The 21,490-nt window shown below is 40.6% G+C and overlaps 1 protein-coding gene across 1 annotated transcript; it reads left to right on the top strand.

The window, feature by feature from the left end:
• The first annotated feature begins 12,598 nt into the window (after positions 1–12,598).
• Positions 12,599–14,155, top strand: LOC308384684 (uncharacterized protein). The gene is made up of 3 exons (XM_080863253.1): positions 12,599–12,993; positions 13,079–13,361; positions 13,453–14,155. Exons 1-3 carry the CDS (start codon positions 12,902–12,904, stop codon positions 14,098–14,100), a joined length of 1,023 nt encoding a protein of 340 aa, XP_080719379.1. The 5' UTR covers positions 12,599–12,901; the 3' UTR covers positions 14,101–14,155.
• Positions 14,156–21,490: the final 7,335 nt, after the last annotated feature.

Raw genomic sequence — 21,490 nt, 5'->3', positions numbered from 1 at the left:
ACTATGTAAATCCAAGACATTAAAACACACAACACATCCCAGCAGGGCTCCACAGACAGGTCACATCGTTTCCAAAGAATGTGGAGAATCTGCATCAGCCTCAGTATGAGATGAATTTGTGTAGCATGTGCTCTGCATGACAGTGAGGCAATGAGGTCAAGCATGGGTGATGGAAGAAGGCAGTATTGGAGGGAAAATGTAGACGTGTAAGAAAAGGGCAGCAGCACTGACATACTGGCAGCAAAGCTTGAAAAGCTACAGCAGCAAGGCTGCCCTTCACATCAACACACACTCACACACATGCACGCTGGTTACACACACACACACACACACACACACACACACACTGGTTATGCCCTCCCAGCACACCCTCTAGGCTGGCACATGGAGTGGTGGGGGGAGGGAGGCTGCATGCCCAAGGATGAGACTGAAAAGAGTGTGCAATTCGGGGATGGCAAGATGGCTGCACAGCTCAGTCTGCCTCTCGCACTCCTGTTAAATTAAAGGCTGTATATGAGCCAGACTGTTAAACTAGGTGCACTGTGCCGAATAATTCATCTGCAAAGATCAGAACATCTGCAGCTTTGCCATAAGCAATCACAGACCGAGCTTTTGAAAATTCCATATCAAAGAAATACACATCACACGTTAAGCAAATCCAGAAATGATTCCTGGTGGATCATTTTTTGCTGGAGACCCTTTCAAGTCTCAACGCAGGTTGTGCACCTTTGAAACCCTTGGGAAAAAATGTGATATTTACAATAGGCACAGTATGGCAACTTTTGGATTGGGAGTTATTGCTCTAGAACCTGCTGATAATATAAATTACGGTAAAGAGAGCTGATAACCAGGAAGAAAGATGAGGCAAATGAGTTGGTAATCAGCAAAGACAGAGCGAGAGAGAAGGAGGGGTGTTGTGAGAATTGACCTAATTCTGTGCGATGGCTGCTCGTGTAGTAGACAGAATTATCAGTGCCACATATTTAGACTTGAGGATGAGGATGCTTCTGTGTGTTCAGCTTGTGCACACGTGTGTAATATGTGTGAATATGATGCAGTGTTTTCTGACACCCTGCTTAAAAATGCATGGCTGTAGCTGATGGGGGAGAGAGCTGGTGCTGCAAAGTATGTGTGCATTTTCTAAAACAAATCAAATCAATTTATTCAGGGTTGGTGGTTAAATATTTTGACTTTTTGACTTTTGAGAAATTTAGACAAGGTTGTAGAAAGCAAAGACGTCAGGGAAAATTGGCTAATTTGCATAAATATGACAATTTATACACACACACCCACACATATATAATTTTCCACACTAAGCCACTTAAGCCACTTTTGCATTAACAAACCACAGAGGAATTAAATTTAAGGTCGCAGTGGAAGACAAATTTTCACTGAAGCCCAGTTACACCGGGGGCCCTGAAGTAAATTTCTGTCTGTATTTCTTTTTGTCTTTCACCGTCTCTTGTTACCTGCTGTCCAAGCTGACAGAATCATATGTGGCACCAATTACCTCGGTCTCAGCCTGTCAAGTGGAGGCAAGCAAAGCCAGGGGAAGTCAAAATGACAGTGAAACGTTTCTTCATCCACCACTGGGGGGTTAGAAGCACTCATTGAGGCTGGGATACACATCTCTGATCTGTTGCTTTGTGTGTGTCAGGATGTTGCTGACTTTTTACTGACAATGTGGTCTCTGGGAAAATGTGACATGCTCTGCCACTTGAGTACAGGCTACAATGTCTCAAAAACTGCCAATTTTTGGAAAGACATTCATGGTCCTGACAGGAATAAACGAAAGTAAAATATTTTAACCATTGTGGTTTTATGACTCAGCCACACTAGTGTAAAAATAGTATGGTAACCTCTGTGCAACTAGAAAAAAATCTGAGGTTATCCAGTAATTGCATTTATTTCTGATTGCACGTAGTTTACGCAACCACTTTCGATTGCAAAGCTACGGAAGCGTAGAGCTGCCACCCAGGCAAAAGAAAAATACAAGTGTATCACGTTATAACGTGAAAGGTTTATTGTTCTAACAAGATACTTTTCCTGTTTGTACAATATACTATCATGTTTGTACAATATACTTTTCACGTTTGAACAACATAATATCACGTTATTACAATATACATAATTATCACGTTCGTACAATATAATATTTATATTGTACGAACGTGATCCTATATTGTACGAACGTGATAATTATGTATATTGTAATAACGTGATATTATGTTGTTCAAACGTGAAAAGTATATTGTACAAACATGATAGTATATTGTACAAACAGGAAAAGTATCTTGTTAGAACAATAAACCTTTCACGTTATAACGTGATACACTTGTATTTTTCTTTTGCCTGGGTGGCAGCTCTACGCTTCCGTACAAAGCAGATGCACAGATTGGGTTGTTGGACATAGTCTGTCTCCAAAGAGTTGGGACCTAAATCAAGTTGACTGCAATCACTCTCAGACTGATTGGCAAAGTGCAATAAATAATTTATTGTAAATAATAACAATTTGCAAATAATTTCCATCAAAAAAGACAAATTGGCAATGTCCTGCAATTTGTCTGAGTCAGTCTACACAAATTAGATTAACGTTAAATGCATCATATCGCTTGTAATAGTAGACGTGACTCAGCTGGTTGCCATTTGGTTGTATAATAGTTATATTGCATTATCCTGCAGGACCTAAATAACTTTTTATGGAGGAATCAGAAACATGACATTCTGACTGAACCCTTAAGGTAAGAAGTTGAATGTGAATTACTGTTTATGCAGACTTTTGCTCATTTCTGACAGCTCTTTGCTGAAATATTACAAACAGATTGCATGTAATTGACCCCATTCATTCACAAACTGAAAGCTGACTGATAGCAGACTTATTGTTGTTTTGTCACTGGCTTGATCAGCCAAAGTCAGTATGAAGATGACTGTGAATGGACACATTGCTAGTCATGTCTACAAAGTAGCCATTTAAAAGGCAACAAGACTGGAAGTTCACTGCACACAGTTGCAATAAGTTTGGGCGTACCAAGATCTAAAGGCTGTTTTCCTTAGTTTGGGTGCAGCATTAATGAGATATCATACAGATAGATGGAAGGTTTGCCATAAATTTGCTGCAGTGGTTCTATTTCTATATTTAATTTTAACAGCAATAAAGAGTCAAAAGCATTTTTGGCACATTGACCTCAGTCAGTTTCAGAAGAATCAGGTGGGGTCATTTTTTCAGAGTTGTTTTTTCTTACATGTAGCACACATTGGGGACTATTATGCCTCACACTGTCCTGACTACCATATTGTCATGGTTTTCTGTGTGGCAGGCAGGATGTAGTACCCAAATGCAGGACTCATAAACAGAGGTATAAAGTCAAAATGGCAGCTTAAATGCTAGAAAACGTCACATTCAAATACAAAGCAAAACTAGAAATTAGAAACTAGAAATTCAGACTAAAAGACGGGAAAATAAACCAGTAACTCAAAACTAGGAGTTGACGTGGAACATGGAGGGAAGAAACACACAGGATGGAGCAACGAGACAACAAGCAGGGGAAGACTGAGGACTAAAACGCACAAGCGGGATAATGAGAGGATGGGGAACAGGAGGAAACACAGCTGGGACTAATCAGAAATAATGACACGAGGGGAAGCAAAACTAGATACAGTGATGTTGGAAAAAAAGATATCAAAATAAAACAGGAAGCAAGAGACAAAAACAGACTAGACACAGAGACGTGGAACATGACAGGCTTAAAACTAAGCACACAACACACGGAGACTAAATGAGGAGAATAAGAAAACAGAACTAAACCTTCACTAGAGAACCAAAGAAACCCAAAAAACATAAACAACAATAATCATGGAACATCATCACAATGACTGAAACACCAATGACAGATATACTCATACAGAGTATTTAGGAAGCAGCACCCATGATGATGCTTGTCCGAATCATACTAATGACCAACTTCAGTCCATATTATTTCCAAAATCTTATAAGTTAAAATCCTTATCTTTAAATAGACAATTAACCTAGCATACATTTTGACGTTAAATAATCCTGACTGCGATTAAGGCAATAAGCCAAAACAAACTGATTAAGTTTTTCTTCATATGCAGCTTTAACCTCTTTAGACACTGGCTAACTGTCATCTGGTGGTCTTTTCTCTGCATCTAGTCAAGGTTGAGAAATACTTTGAAAATGAAAATGGTGCTAGTTAATAATAATAAATAAAATTAAATAAAAATGCCTCATGCTACTAAACTTACTGACACTGAACTATTCACGTCAAAGGTTTATAATGATCACATCAGGGAGCAGAGAAGCGTAGACTGGTTGTTTGACATGTGAAGTTCACCACAAAAGACTTGCTTGTACTTTAATGGAATTGGGAAACACTACAAATGTTAAATATTAGCATGCTACTTTGACCTTTTTTGGTAGCGTTCAGCTCTGTAAGCATTTCAAAACAGCTGTAAAGTATCTGCGTTTTAACTCTACATTACAGATGTTCAGCATATTTATTAGAGTTTTATTTATATATTTTTAACCTAAGCTGAATTGAGCCCAGTACCAGTGTTTTAACTGGTTTCACAATACTAAGCATGTATTTTACCACTACTATTAAGCAAGTGTTATTAGCTAAATGCTGCTACAGGAAGCAACAGAAACGTGTAAACTGTGATTGAAGTCACTGGCAGATCCAATTTTAACATTATTTGTTAAACAAAACATTTTCTAACATGCATATTTGTACGTCTGACCCTGCTAGATTTTCACCACAATATCTTTATGTTCTGTAAAGCGTAAAGCGCCAAAGTGAAACCAAACAAATGCCTTTCAGATGAGTGTCTATTTTTGAAGTCCATCCACCAGAAGTGGGGAATGGCCTTGATCTGCTGTCGGCCATCGACAGATGGCTGATTAGCATTTCTGAATCTGTAGTCAAACTCTAGACTGATTTGGGAATGATTGGAATTCAGCTCAAGACTTTATCTACTAACTCGCCATTGAACTGTGTCTTTCTCTTACTGCTCCTCCTTTTGATTAGCAAGTAAAACATTATTCCGATGGCTCATTGATCGCCTGGGGGTTTTACACAGATTGGCAGTATTTATGGCACGGTGCCCGTGGAAAAAGACACGTGAGAGCAGCACAATTTACTTCGCCTTTCACACTGCTACCTCCTCATATACAACACACATACACAGACCATCTTTTGCTGGTGCTTTTCTAGTCTTCTCCTATCCTCTTCTATCATCTGGCTTGCTCTCTTCTATATCACTTTCCAATCAGCTAAATTCCTCTGGCTGAATAATACGTCACTGTGCTAAGCGTCTGTGCACACGCACATGCATATATGCATGCTTACATCCACACAAACACAGTCACTGGTCCTCCCCTATAATGTCATTATGGCGCAGAGTGAGTCAAATTACACTGAATCAATAAATCCTGTTTATCTGTTGGGGAAACCCTGCTCTCATTTAAAGCCCAGGGGAATGTGTACATGGATGGAAGACGAGGGAACCGTCTCTTTCAAGATGGTCCTGGTGTTATCAGTGGCTGACGTGCTGCTACGTGACTTTGTGTAAAGGAACTGTTCGGAGTCAGTGTGGACAGGCTCTTTGCTTTTGTATGACAACAACAACATCAAGGTAGATATTGCCATTTGCCAGATAAGCTAATTGACTCCTGGACTGTCTCAATGAAAAGCCTATTGAGATGCAACGCAGCGCCTGAGAAGTGGCACACAACAATGACGAGAATGTTAATGAGCTGCTTTTTTTTACTACAAGGTAAACACAACAGCAGCCCAAATGCCTCTCAGCGTTTAATCTTAAATTATCACAGGACACACAGTGCAATAGCTGCAGGATTCACAGGCAAACATTCCCAAAATTACAGATAAAACACAGTCAACACCGTGATGGTGCTGATAGGGAAGGATCATTTAAATTAACGCAAGGGATGGACATGAAAAGCCAGTTGTTTTCAGTAATCTGCCTTTTGCTACAGCTCATTTTGACATAAGACTTAGCAACCTTATTAAAATCGGACATTTGCTCACATTCAGTTTATTACCTTCATAATATAACCCGCGATTTAAGATTAATGTTGAGAAAACACATCTTATCATTCTTTGAATTTAGGGTGTAATTTCCATCTGAAATATTTCACAAGTAAACACAGTAAAACAAGGCAGTGAGTCTCAGTCTATAAAGAAAAAAAATGATCAAATTATATGTAAGTATTTCTAAAGTAATGAGCACCTTTAAAGTATTTTAGTAATAAACAGATTGAGGAGCTTTAACATCAAATATTTTGTTGTGCAGGGTGTAACATGGTTAATTTCTTGTGTAGCTGGAAACGAGCGTAACAAGTCCACTTCAATAGCTTTTTGTTGGACTAAGTAACATTAGCCTCATTTTAGCCTTTGTGTATCTGACATTCAAGCCTTATTTCACGTGCTAAATGTTTTACAATATTACACATATTTGCATCTCTTTCAGGTTCAATCAATTTATTTTAGATTCTCACTGCTTAAGGTATTGCAATAGAAGCATTCTTGGTTGGCTGTTATTGACTGCCCACTCTATAAACTCCTCCCATGGCACTGGTCGACCCTTGTATGGACACTTTCGCAGACAAGCAGTTAGCATACTGAATACAGTCCAGACAGCCAATTAGAGCATCACTGTTAAGCCCCCCTCGTATGTAAATAAGGCTAAGAATTTGCAGGAAAGCATTCAAGTGCTGCCAGCAATGGCAAAAGTCTCGGGCGCAGAATTGAAAAATGAATGCGGATGCAATTAGGAAGCTGAGAGAGTAGGACAAGATGAGGAATATACGTGTGTTTAAAAGAGAGGAATCTAAATTATGAGTGTGAGAAGAAAGTGTGTGTGGTGGGGTGGGAGTGGGGGGTTGGGAAAGAAGAAGAAGAAGCAGAAAGGCGAGGGTGAGGGGGTGGAAAGAGAGAGGAATACTGGGATGAGACTAAATACATGCCTACATCAGTGTTTCAGTAATTTGATGAAATAGGCTTCCAGTCACTTTGCATAGTAACACAGCTGGTTGTGCATTTATAGGACCTAGACTGTGAATATGGGGCTGCGTGCAGGTGTACACATTAGGCATTCTGTTTGATCATATATAGAGTGGATTTTGTGCACGTGTGTGGGAGTCAGAGGATGCGTTCAGCTGCAGGGAGACATCGTGCAAAGCAGGGAATTTTGTATGTGATCACGCTACTGCACATGGCACTGTGTAGCAGAGGTGGGACCAAGTCATTGTTTTGCAAGTCTCAAGTAAGTCTCAAGTCTTTATCCTCAAGTCTCAAGTCAAGTCTCAAGTAATGTCAGGCAAGTCAGAGTCGAGTCTCAAGTCACTGGTGTAAAAGTCCGAGTCAAGTCACAAGTCTGAAACTTTGAATTTCAAGTCCTTTCGATTCTTTAAAAAAAAACAAAAAAAAACGAAAAAAGCATGTTGCAGTTATATGCTAAATGTAAATATTAGACCATGTAATTTTTAAATCTGTGTTTTTCTCAACACATGACAAAATAGTGAACTTAGAAAATATACACAAATTGTGAAATTGCACCTCTTTAAAATGCAGCTCAATTAAACCTAGCTCCAAGAATAATTTTCACCGACAGTTCTGAGATAAGCTGCATGTTATTCTTGGATGCGGTTGTAGGACCGGCTTTAAAATCGCATGACAAAAATATCATACATATTAAAAAAAACTGCATCACCAACGTAGCCTGGAAAACATTTGCTAGTTAGATGAAGTCAGCTATCTCATCTTAGCATATTTATATGCATATTTATAATTATACGGTTCTTGGAGTGAGTGCATACACTCATGAAGTTTAGTAACTTCAGGTCACTGCAACAAGCCCAGGTACAGTTTACCGACAGATGGGTGCAGGACCTTGAAATGCACCGTGTAGAACGAAAGACCATCGTACGTATCATAAGTTTACCAGTCTCACAAATTGTCGTCATAAATACACATTCGTTAACCGTTTATTAATAGGACCTCTGAGCTCAACGGTAATTAATCAGTAGTGGAAATAATTTCTGGTAGCATCACAGAAATGTAGCAGTGACAATAATATTGTATGCTGTAATCGTACTGGGCAATTAGTGATACAAAACAACTGTTTTATCCTGTGAATAAAAGTATATGTTTTTGTCACTGTACCATAATAACAGAGGCGAAACGCAATATTGTGTCAGGACAATTCACTATTTATGCACAATAAACAAAGGAGCATAGCGCGACAATTTCTGTTCAGCACCAGACTTGCTTGTAACCTATATCACCAATTATGTTATGAAAATGACGTATTAACTACTAAAAAACACTGACCTTCGTGTAAATGCTTGGAGCAGACTAACCTGTGAGCTGGAGTGTTCTGGGACGTTATATTTGATCTTTGAATGGCTGCAATCCAGTCGCGTCTTTGTTACTTCGGAAACATGGCTTGAACAATTTCTCTTCAACGACGTAATCCGATAACAAACGATCTCTTTACCCATCGGCTTCCCGTGGCTGTCATGCGACCGGCTATTGCAGTTAATAATACAACAGCTTCTTGACATTTTTGTGTTTCTTTTTATCGCTGTATAACTGATTTTAATTGAAAGCCTGCGTGCGCTAGTACCGCTTGCCACGAGTTCCCAGAATCCTTTGCGGTTCTACCCGTGAATGACGTCACATTTTCAATCTCTATATAATATGCATGTTAAATTTTATATTTGGGGTAAAATATCAAGTCTTTTCAAGTAAACCGGTTCAAGTCCAATTCAAGTCCCAAGTCATTGGTGTAAAAGTCCAAGTCAAGTCACAAGTCTTAGAACATTTTTTCAAGTCAAGTCTAAAGTCATAAAATTAATGACTCGAGTCTGACTCGAGTCCAAGTCATGTGACTCGAGTCCACACCTCTGCTGTGTAGCACATGCAACTCTTCTAAAACCTCAAAGATATGCACACTCACAACATCTATCTAGCCTGTGTATGCTTAAAACACTCCCAAATCAATATTCTGGGCTCTGTGTTGTCTTATGGTTTTGTGCAGTCATTCCCATTCGTGGATGGCCAGTGACGCCCGTCATGTCGTTAGTTCACGCGTTTAGCCCCTCATCACATTTACTCTTGTTCAGTAATCGCAGCATGTCACACTCAGCTGCTCGACTGGAGCCATGGCTTAGCAGACGTTGAGTATGTGTGGAAATGGGATTGAGCTCATGATGGTAAATCCAGTGACATCAATGATATTTGCCTCTTCTCTTTTATCAGCCTGCGCCTTCCCGTTTGATTATAGTCACTGGCAAAGCGGTCTTTCGCTAAAAGAAAGGAAAATCTGAATTTCCCTGTCAAATTACAACAAAATAAATGCCTAGATTGTAAACTGGTAATCTAGACTGCAATTTTGGTACATTTAAAAATCAGGAAACATGCTTAGTACAGAGTGACAAGTTAGAACACCTTTGTATTTAAACAGTCCACATGAAGCTGCTTGGAGAGTGCTAGCTTAACTTAAGTATTCGAATGTAAGCAACAATTTTCAACAATTTTGTGACTTTCAAGATCTATTTTATTGACTTGCTTTCTCTCAGCAATCCCCTGTTTGTGTCCGGGCCCCTCTCCCCACAGCCTTGCATCTGTCCTGCCATCCTTCTTCCATTCTGTGTATTGGATGAATATATAGTCTGTTTACTGAGAGAGTAAACACTAGAATGAAGGAGCAGGTCAAAGTCAGGGTCACTTTCTCTGTATCTTTCCCTCTTCTCCAACCATCCAGCTCCCTCTGGCCCTATTGCCCTGTCCTTCCCCTGCTCTCTTATTATGTGCTGGTAATGAGAGGTCTAGACAAGCTTGATCAGGATTAAGGCCCAGGAAGGCAGGCAGTGAGGCACAGTGAGGTCAGGCAGAGAGAGGCAGCTTTAGCTTGGACACATACACTCCTGAGGGCCCACGATGCGCACCAAAAGGCCAGGCCAGAGGTTTTTGAGGAACGTCATGGATCATGGATTGAGAGAGGATTCAGGAGATAAATAAATTTAGCCGCCACAGAAATCCTACTTTCTGCAGGCTCACTATCTACCAACGTTATTGACTGAGGAAAAAAGATGCTGCTGATGAAATGAAAATATTCAGCAGAAAATAACAGAAAATACTGCTCAACATTAATGTAGTTTTCACACAAACTGATCTTTTAGCATAGCATTAATTCCAAAATATAATGGCATTCTTTATAATTGAATCTAGATCCACAATATCAGCTGCACCTGCAAAATGGGCTTCTATCATGGATAATTTAAATAGTACCAGTTTCAGTTGATATCACTGTACAAACAACTTGGTAATTTAAAAGCTGGGGAATTTAGTTAGGTGGGTGCATTTATTAAGAGGGGTTTCCAGTTACGTTGTAGATCACAACGTAGATTTCCCACTGAAGCATAATTCATACATAAGTGTATTGTGGCTTCAACCTTCACCAAAAGCACAATAGGCAGCATAAAAGATGGACGTAGCTATCACCTGTTGGTCCACAGAATTCCCCCTCCAGTAAAAATCCCCCCAAAACACATGAATGAATGTGATGTGTAGGAGCAGTCTTTAGCCAATGTTTTGTATGATAGATAATCCTGCAATTTCAAACACGGTATGTCCGAAATCTGCACGAAATACTTTTTATTCAGAAGGACCCAAAATTAGTAACATAAAGGATGCAGGAAAGTTCTTAAGGTGTTTACAGAGGTCAAGTAACAAAGTTGTTTGACAAGCATCTAAAGTCTTTTTGCAACCGCAGCTATCGCCACCTGGTGGCCTTCAGATAGAAATGCAGGATTTTAGGAATTTCTTTGATGTTGTTTTTCCAGCACAGAAGCCATTTCCATGATTTGGAGTGTTTGTGGAAACAAGAGTAGCCCACGGACTGATTGTTCCACATAATTCTATCATTGCCTCTTGGTGACTTTAACAGAAACACTTTCTAATATATGATAAGTGTGCTGGGTTTGCTCTTTGTGCAATCTGTTGCTCTTACCAGAGATGGAGAGAGCTCTTCTACCAAGAAACCCTGAAGGCACACCTGTACACCAACACAAGTGTTGGCTAGTTGGTAAGTAGACCCTTCTTTAAATGCATAAATAAAGTTCCTTGCAAAGCTGATGGATACACATGCAACCCTCCCAATGATTTGTGTCTCCTTCTCATCTCAAACCAAGAATCTTTTGTGTGCTAGGCAAATGTGTTAACCACTACACTAAATAATCACCTGTTTTGCTTCTGTCTGAGTGACTTTTGCTGCTGGTTAACCTGGTTAAACATTTTCTGTTAAAGTCATCTGTTCTTTTTTTGCAGACTATTTGAAGAAGTCCTTTGATCCATTAACCCTTCCATCTTTATGTTTATTGACTCTTCTCTTTTCACACATGTGAGTGTCTGAGGCACAGGATATCAGCTGTTGACATAGATGGCTCTCAGTCCAGTGGGAATCCAGATCCATGACAGACCCGTAGCTAGCAACAAATTCCCATCCTTCAAGTTCCCAGATGGATCTGATTTGTGCTCATTCCTAAACATCAGGATAGGCCAAGGACCCTGACACTGGAAATGATCAGGCTGTGGCAGGATCTTTCTAAAGAAAATATGCAGACTGCCTGAAAAAACAGATACAGCAAAAAGTGCATTCAGAATATAATACAATCACCTTGCTTTTGGCAGCAGGACGGTCCAGAGAGGGATAAAATTGGAAAGGGCAAACAATGTATGCTTCTAAGTGACCTTGAACAAAGCACACAGGTTCCAATTAGAGTGGGCCTCTAAGCCACAATCAACAGAATAAAATGTGAATAATTTAAGGGCTTTTTCATGTTCATTTTTAATATAATAATAAGCTTCCACCGAGCCTTATTCTAACCAGCTATTAGTAATATTTTTTACAGCATTCAGACAGGTCCCATTGATATTTCACAGTGACAACAAGTATGTGGATGTGGGGGGTAGGAAACACACCAGAATGACTAAGAATTTCATGAGAAGAGAAACACAAGGAGCTGCTTTTGTGCAAATATAATGGACGAAAAATGTTTAACAGCTTGGAGTACAAAAATAAGCTGTTTGCTTGCAGTCTGGTCAGAACACTGGATTGAAATGAAAATAAAAAGCAGTGAAATACTGCTCGGTTGTGGTGAGAGAGCTCTCTCTGCTACTGCTTATGGCAGCTGAATGAAAAATGCTGCTTTTTTAGGCTGTATGTTGAAGTGTTTTACAGTTTTTTCTGAATGCTTAAACCCTAACTGTGATTCCTGTAGCACAATTTCTAAAACTATTCAGACTTATAGCAAAACCACTCACTGAGTTTGCAAAACTAAAAGCACAAAAACTGCTTTGCACTCAGTTTGCAATTTTGTAACACACACTTTGCAAAACTGTAGGCACAATTCACTGCACAACACCCAATTACCAAATTTCCAACACACTCCTAGCAAAAGTATACACATGTATGTCTATCATTAACACTAATTTGCCAACTGTCTGGCACACTTTCACATGTGAAAACTGTTTTAGATAATTAGTCCACTTTGCAATCAGCCTAAGCACTATAATACAGGTAAGCTGTCTATGTGGAGTACAATGGAGCAGTAAGAGTGAGAAGAGTGAGAATCAGAGGAGGCCGAGGGAGAGGACGTGGAGGTGAAGAAGTTGGAGGAAAAGGACGTGGAGGTGAAGAAGTTGGAGGAAGAGGACGTGGAGGTGAAGAAGTTGGAGGAAGAGGACGTGGAGGAGCAAGAAGAGGACGGGGAGGGGAAAGAGGAAGGGTAAGAAGAGTAAGAAACAGAATAACTGATGACACCAGAGCTACAATAGTGGACCATGTCATCAACCGTGGGATGACCCTGAGGGAAGCTGGCCAACGTGTTCAGCCTAAACTGAGCCGCTACACTGTGGCAAGCATCATTAGGACATTTCGAAATGAGAATCGGTAAGTACTTTGTAGCACTGCCATACTCTAATGGGAAACACAACAGTACCATACATGCAAAAATACAGAAATTGTTACTTTACAGAATTGCTAGACGTCCAGATGTTGGGGGCAGAGGCAGAATGTTCACTCCAGAGCAAGAGACCCATATAGTGAACATGGTGATTGCCAATAATGCAATAAGACTGCGTGAAATACAGCAGCGCATAATGGATGATGACACCATCTTTCAAAATATACACAGTGCAAGCATTTCTACACTAAGTCGTGTACTTGCGCGCCACAGAATAAGAATGAAGCAAATTTACAGAGTTCCTTTCGAGAGAAACACAGAACGTGTAAAGCAACTGCGATATGACTATGTGCAGGTAAGCTAGTGTCATTGGTTCTGAATTTGGAAGTGCATACTGTAGTGTTGTGCATGGGCCTGATGTGTTGCATTTGTTTTGTCTTGTCCAGAGAGTGATGGAACTAGAAGCAGATGCGATGGGACATGAGCTACTTTTTGTAGATGAGGCCGGTTTTAACCTCAGTAAAACCAGGAGACGTGGCAGGAACATTATTGGACACCGTGCCATCATCAATGTCCCAGGACAACGTGGTGGTAACATAACCATGTGTGCAGCTATAAGCCAAAATGGTGTTGTTCACCATCATGCAACCATAGGCCCATACAACACTGCACACATTATTGCATTCCTGGACACCTTGCATGACATGCTCACTGTTCAGAGACCAGAGCAGGCCCGATATGTCATCATATGGGACAATGTTAGTTTCCATAGGGTTGCTTTGGTCCGCAACTGGTTTACAGACCATCCATCCTTCATGGCACTCAACCTCCCTCCATACTCTCCATTCTTGAATCCCATCGAGGAGTTCTTCTCTGCCTGGCGCTGGAAAGTATATGACCGTCATCCTCATCAACAGGTAGCCCTTTTACAGGCAATGGAGGAGGCATGTGGAGATATTGACCAGGCATCATGTCAGGCCTGGATACGGCATTCAAGGAGATATTTTCCCCGGTGCCTTGGACTGGAGGATATCGCATGCGATGTGGACGAAATTTTGTGGCCGGACCCAGAAAGACGACATGATGTAGGCTGATTGTCTTTTTTTTTTCCTTTTATTTGTGGAATTCCTATTTTGTGTTCTGACTTTGTCTTGGTTTTGATGAGTGTGAATAAACACCAATACTTGACGTTTGGTTCCTTGTATGTTTACATGACACTATGACAAAGGTGTGACCTCAAATTGACATCTGTACACAGAGAAAGCAAAAGCCAGATGTGTTTTGTATTCATACCATCAGTGTGCAGTTGGCGCATTGTGTGCTTAGTAGATGATGGCTTGTGTGTACTGTTTGATACGAAAACACCATTTTTATAAAGGTGTGAAGAGTTAATCTAGCTGTGTTCACTTTTGCAAGAGAACTAAAATGTTTTGATTATTGGGTGACAGGTTTTTTTTATTTGTGTGTAGAGTTTTGCAAAATTAGCCAATAGTTACAAAAAATGTGCTTAAGCAATCAGAAAAAACTGTAATAAAGCATCAACTTCTGGGCCTGAAAAAGAAACCAGCTGAAATACAAACGTGTCAAAATGGCCACTTGAGGCTGGCTGAAAAAGGGAGTCAATCCCCACAGACTAACATGTTACAGTTTTTTCTGAATGCTTAAACCCTAACTGTGATTCTTATAGCACAATTTCTAAAACTATTAATACTTATAGCAAAACCACTCACTGAGTTTGAAAAACTAAAAGCACAAACACTGCTTTGCACTCAGTTTGCCATTTTGTAATACACACTTTGCAAACCTGTAGCTACAATCCACTGCACAGCACTCTTTTTGCAGAACTGTAAACACAACTTATTGCTTTACACTCAATTTCCAAATGATCAACGCACTCCTAGCAAAACTATACACATTTACGGCCATTATTTACACTATTTTTCCAACTGTCTGGCACACTGTCACATGTGAAAACTTTTTTAGATAATTAGTTCACTTTGCAATCAGCCTAAGCACTATAATACAGGTAAGCTCTGTGTGTGGAGTACAATGGAGGGAGCAGGAAAGAGTGAGAAGTAGAGGAGGCCGAGGAAGAGGACGTGGAGGTGAAGAAGTAGGAGGAAGAGGACGACAAGGACAAGGAGGAGCAAGAGGAGGACGAGGAGGGGGGAGAGGAAGGGTAAGAAGAGTAAGAAATAAAATTGCTGATGACATCAGAGCTACAATAGTGGACCATGTAATCAACCGTGGAATGACCCTGAGGGAAGCTGGCCAACGGGTCCAGCCTAACTCGAGCCGCTACACTGTAGCAAGCATCATAAGGACATTTTGAGAATCGGTTAGTACAGTCACTTTGCACTAAGATTTGTAGCACTGCCATATGCCAATGAGAAACACAACAATACCATAGATGTAAAAATACTGAAATTGTTACTTTACAGAATTGCTAGCTAGACGACCAGATGCTGGGGCAGAGGAAGCATGTTCACTGCAGACCAAGAAACCCATATAGTCATTATGGCGATTGCAAATAATCCTATACTTGGAAATGAACACTTGTGTTTGTTTTGATGTGTGTAAATAAACACCAGTACATGAAGTTTGGATCCCTCTATGCTTACGGACCTATGACAAAAGTATGAGCTCAAACTGACATAGCCTACCTTGTGCACAGAGAAAGCAAAAGCCAGATGTGTTTTTTTATTCATACCATCAGTGTGTAGTTGGTGCATTGTGTGCTTAGTAGATGATGGCTTGTGTGTACTGTTTGATACGGAAACACCATTTTTACGAAGGTGTGAAGAGTTAATCTAGCTGTGTTTGCTTTTGCAAGAGAACTACAATGTTTTGATTATTGGGTGACAGGTTTTCTTATTTGTCTGAAGAGTTTTGCAAAATTAGCCAATAGTTACAATAAATGTGCTTAAGCAATCAGAAAAAACTGTAATATGATGGCTTGTGTTAACTGTTGGATACAAAAATACCATTTTTACAAAGGTGTGGAGAGATAAGCAAGGGTTATTCACTTTTACAAGAAAACTACAATGTTTTGCTGATTGGGTGAAGAGTTTTCTTATTTGTGTGTAGAGTTTTGCAAAAATAGCCAATAGTTACGAAAAATGTGCTCAAACCATCAGAAAAAAACTGTAAAGTAGGAAAAAGCCTTGTGGAAAAAAGGGGGTAATTTAGACTCGAGAGCTAATTTTCTCTGCAAAACACAACTTCAGCGGGTGACTTTTTCTTGAACTCACCCGACTTTGTTAAGTTTTATGCTGCGTCCACAGGGGGTGACTGCTTGTCCTGTTGCAGATTGCTAGCAGACCTTTCAGGATTTGGTTTCCTGCCTAACCCTCTAACATATTTACAAGCTGGACAGATCAATCCAAAGCAGCTATAGGCAGAAAACTGTTAAAATCCAAAAACAAAGAAAAAAACAGTAAAAATTATTTTTTAGTCCTTCTCTTTTCCTTGCACTCTTAAAATTCACAAACATGAAATTACGAAGCAGTTTGAGGGGTTCAAAATGGCTCTTACATCCATGTGACGTTTGTATAGCTCCTACGTTGTTAACTTCTAAACGCTTGAAAACAAAAAGCGCCAATAAACACTTCCCCACTATGATTCGGTTAAAAAAAGAAAATCTCTCCCACTCCAACATTGACAAAAAGCTTATGTCAACCGTCCACATAATGGTGTAATTAGCAAGTACTTTTTGCTGTTGAAAATCTTGGCTGATGTGTAAATGGATGTGTTGGCTTACACATTCGTATCTCAGTGACAGACTGTGAGAGACTGAAATTGTTGAAAAAGCCATATTCACGCCTCATCCCCATTCACAGCTCTTTGTCTTCTCTCTCACTCTCTCTCTCACTCACTCACACGCACACACACACGCGCGCGCACACATACGTATAGTTTGCACAGGGACTACGGGCCTCTGAGGGAATGATAATACAGACATGTTAATGTGTGCTAATGATGCCGTTATCTCCTGATGAGTGCAAATAGAGCGAGAGATTAACACCCATGCAACAGAGAATGAGGTGTGGATTCACCGGCACATGTGTGAGTGAGATGTCTTGGAATGGGTCGTTCTGTCTTCTGCGAGGAAGATCGTGTGCATGCGCGCACCCTGACTTCCCCTTGAACTTTGACCTCCTCCCACGCATACCGAGCACCTCACAGGAAGAAACACCAATTCCCCCAGGGGGCTAATGAGTCTATGTGTGGATATTTGCATTCTAAACACACTGAGTACATTTTAAAAAACATTTCTCTGTCTTGTGCGCGCCAACTGAATCTCAGCTGTCCCGTTCATGCCACAAGCTCACTTCCATCCATCCGAATCCATGGTGTGTGAGTTAAATGCCACCACGGCTGAAGGGTCTGCTGGCTTTTATCATTTAGCTCATGCTGTCACGGGCTTGCATCATGAACACCCACACATGTAGGCCTACACACTCCTCTTCAAATGAAATATCTCGCTTGCCAAAGCTGAGCATCTTAAAGGAACACAGCAAGATTTTAGGAAATCAGTCCAGGAAAGGTTTTGGAAATGGATCTGCATACGTTTTATATAATAAGTTTCATGGTATCAAACTCATATATAAGTCCTAAGCAAAGTATAGGTGATGGTATTCACCACTGAATTAGTGATATGTCTGTATGTTAATGCCACTTTCCAAGCATATCACCACAGGAGTATGGTATGCTTTATAAAAATTATAATCATTCCATTAAGTGAGTTCTAGGGTCTTTTTATGGGTTACTCGCAAATAAAGGTCTCTGCAGTTCACAAGTAGGTGTTCCACAACCATCATGTGTGGTAAGGTTTCAGATGTTTCTAGAATTCTCACTTGCAAAATATCCACTTGTGCTCTGAAGCAAGCACATATTTTATAAGAAAATTTAATGGGACTGAGCTATTGATAATGTGATTTCCTCCCCTTGTAGTTTTCCTTCTATGACAAGTCAGAGCGTTTGCCGTGAAATAGGTGGACGTGACTGTACTTTGTTTGTAGCTGCCCGATTTAGTGACAAGTCCAACTAAGAGCCAGATTTACTAAACAGGACAAAATCACATGCGAGCAGAATCCCCAAATAGCTCTCATAGTGATTCAATGTCAGTTGATTTAATGTCAAACACACAAAAAAAGTTTCACATGTCGCAAATAGAATTAAATAAAATTTACGATTTAAATATGCTCCTTCCTCGTGCTTTGAGAATGGAAATTCTAGAAATACATATGCTGTGGTCTTGTCACTGCACTCTCTTTGTAAATACTAACAGTAGTTATGGTAAGGTAAACACCAAACAATAATTCATGTAGGGAAACCCAAGGAACCAATGTGATGTAATGCAAGGATTCCTAAAATGACAATGACAGGAGTTTTTACAATTCTCCTGCTGATCCGAGTGTTCGGTGGGGTTGAGGTCAGGACTGCAGACAGGGCACGTGATTCTATACACTCTCAAATTCTGGAGTAGTGTCTGATAAACCCTGAGTCCACACTTACAGGGAGCTAGAGTAGAGGCATATCAAACTACCTACACTGAGGCTGGAGTGACCATTTCTTAAATTGTTGCTATATGTGACTGTTTGGTTAAGTTTAGCCACCAAAAGTAAACTTATTAATTTTGTGTTTGGTTGATTATTTCTTTGTTGTTGCAATGCATCTTGGCAATAAATCTTATGCCGTTCTAAAGCATGTTTGTTTCTCCTAGAATGGTGCCACATTTGTAAGAAAATGTATTTGTGGGTTAAGTAGAGTTGTCGGTTACGCCCATTAAAAACTTGCCAAATCTTCTCTGGCAGTGCCAAACTTCTTATACTGCTATTGACTCTTGTTTTGAGCATCTGGTACCCAGGTGTTGACAATCAGGTGCCTGATTAGCAGCACCTGTGAGGGTGAACCCTGCTACAACGCCCAGTTGGCATCTGCTCCAAGCATGCCTCATTTGACATTTGGATAAGGCCCAGGCCATATAGCAACTTCAAGCTTGTGGTCTGCAACATCAAGTTGCAGCATTATTTGGAGTGAACCCTATTAACATCTAGTTCCATCAAAGGTCCCGTCTAGGGATGGGTATCGTTTAGGTTTTATCCGATACCGGTGCCAAATCGGTACTTTTGAAACGGTGCCGGTGCTTAAACGGTGCTCAAACCGGTGCTTAAAGAATGGAGAACACAAAATTGGTCCAAAAACCTCTCATATTCAACTGTTTTTTTGTAAAAAGATAACAATGTTAGCCTTTTCTGCAGCTATGGGGCATATATGGTATCACTCTTGGCTGGAAGCAGTGCTTAAACAATGGAAAAAAACACAAACTTTGTCCAAAAACCTCTCATGTTTAGCTTTTTTCCACTTTGTCTTTGGTCATTTTAGCCTTTTTGGCCAGGGTGAAGGGAGTATCTGCCGTCAAACAAGAAGACAGCCGCATGTAGCTATGATGATGTTTGCTAGTTCATCTTACATGCATTAATGTAATAACGTGGTTAGCCTACTCAACGTAAATTACACACGAACAACATTAAGCTACTCACGCAGAGAAGAACAGCTGCTGCTGCCATCATCATCCGTCATCATTTCTGCTACACTGGCAGGGCTAGGGGCCAGGACTCTCCTCTTCGGGTTTTTGGGGGATGTTGCTAACTCCGGGTCTGATAACAGGCAACCCACCTGCACTAGATGTGCCCGGTGTGAGGTCTCGCAGCAAGCTATCAAATACGGCGCATTTCTCGGCTTTAAAAAAAAAAAACGCTATGCGTCGCCAGGTGTTTCATCAGATTTGAGGTGTTACCTCCTTTGACAGTATCACAGTATCAGCTTAAAGCACTTGTTGCAGGCTGCTGAGTTTGCATATTTTGCTGTGAAGTACAGCCAGACTTTTGACCGCTTTGCCTTGGTCATTTTTAATCTGTAGCTCTGCTCTAAAAGAACGTACGTACCTGGCCCCGCCTACTATCCTTGGAAATGTAAAATGATTGGCTAGAATCTAAAGTGTATCACAGCTCAGGAAAAAAAAGCACTGAAATGTGCGCTGCTTTTCGGTCTGGTTACTACCGTTTATGTCAGAACCGGTGCCATCATGGCACCGGACACCGGTACCCATCCCTAGTCCCGTCCCAGGAAGACGACACCACAGGGCCATTTTCTTACCCTATCAACACTTAAGAACTGAAGGCACTGTTCTGCAGATTTGGCTGATATGACATGGCCGGACTCTACCCAAACAACCCGGAACACATTGTCTGGGTAGAGTTCAAATGCACATAATCAATCTCCGGTCTCATAGGACTGCCAGGAGGCCAGCCCCAACTCCCCTGTTTGCACTTGTGTCGGCAACACATGCAGTGAAACCTGCTATTATGGAGGAACATTATCTTCAGCAATGAGTCCAGACTGTACTTACAGCAGTTGGATCGAAGGGTAAAAGTGTGCAAAAGAAGTGAAAAGCAGTGGTGATTGCTGCAATGATAGTGTAAGAGCTTTTGGTGGAGGCATGGTGATGGTCTGGAGCAGTATCTCACTCGACAAACATGGCTTGTCATACTAGAGGTAATCTCTATCCAGAGAAATATCCAGATGAGATTCCACAGAGCAGGGTTTTTCAGAGACTACCTCCAGAACTTGGAACTGCATAGCATCACATGGCCTGTCTGCAGTCCTGACCTCAGCTTCACTGAACACGTCGGATCAACTTGCTGTTCGTGTCCGAGTGACCAACATAACCACACTGGCTGACTTACAAGTGCTGGTTCAAGAATGGGATGCATGCCTAAAGCAGGGTGTGACCAAGCTGGTGACCAGCGTGGAGGAGGAGGTGCTAGGCTGTTGTGGCTGTGTATGGTTCTTCCACATGCTACTGAGGCCCCTGTTTATTAAATGAATTTTAAAATCACCAATACGACTTGGTTCATCAGACTTGAATGATCCAATCCAATAAATGACACTAAACAAGAGCATAATAAGCTGTTTGGGATTTAATTGGTCTCCTTTTCTGGCCTTTCAGATACAGTTTCATGTCAGAAAGGCAGAAAGAAAATTTTGGAATGTTTTTGAGAAGCACTTAGTTCAAGGCATACTGATGCCTTATAACATGCGTATGCCAAGTTAGCCAATTTTCACTAAGAATCAGCATTTAATTAGCTGATTTAGGTGAGTAATGTCCCCTTTTACAAAGAAACATCCTAGCAAGTGCAAACAGAGTCACTTTAAGATCGCGCTGTGCCACATAATTTAAAGGAAGTGAGAGGCAGGCCCATTTAGCACACAGGCTATTTTGCTATGGAGCTGTGCAGTTAGAATGTGGTTTGAAATACTAAAATAAGCAAGATCTTCTTAGAAAAAAAGACTTTACTCAGTTTGCAAACGAGGGCACTTCATGGTGCTCCAAATCTTGTCTATCAAACAGTAATATATTTAGCATTAATGGTGCCTTCACCATAGTTCACCCATGGACTGTGCACTAATATTCTTAAC

Source organism: Rhamphochromis sp. 'chilingali', assembly GCF_963969265.1.
Source record: "Rhamphochromis sp. 'chilingali' genome assembly, chromosome: 17".
In the NCBI taxonomy this organism is placed as follows: domain Eukaryota; kingdom Metazoa; phylum Chordata; class Actinopteri; order Cichliformes; family Cichlidae; genus Rhamphochromis; species Rhamphochromis sp. 'chilingali'.
Note: the sequence above shows the minus strand (reverse complement) of the source record. Positions and strands in the feature narration are given on the sequence as shown.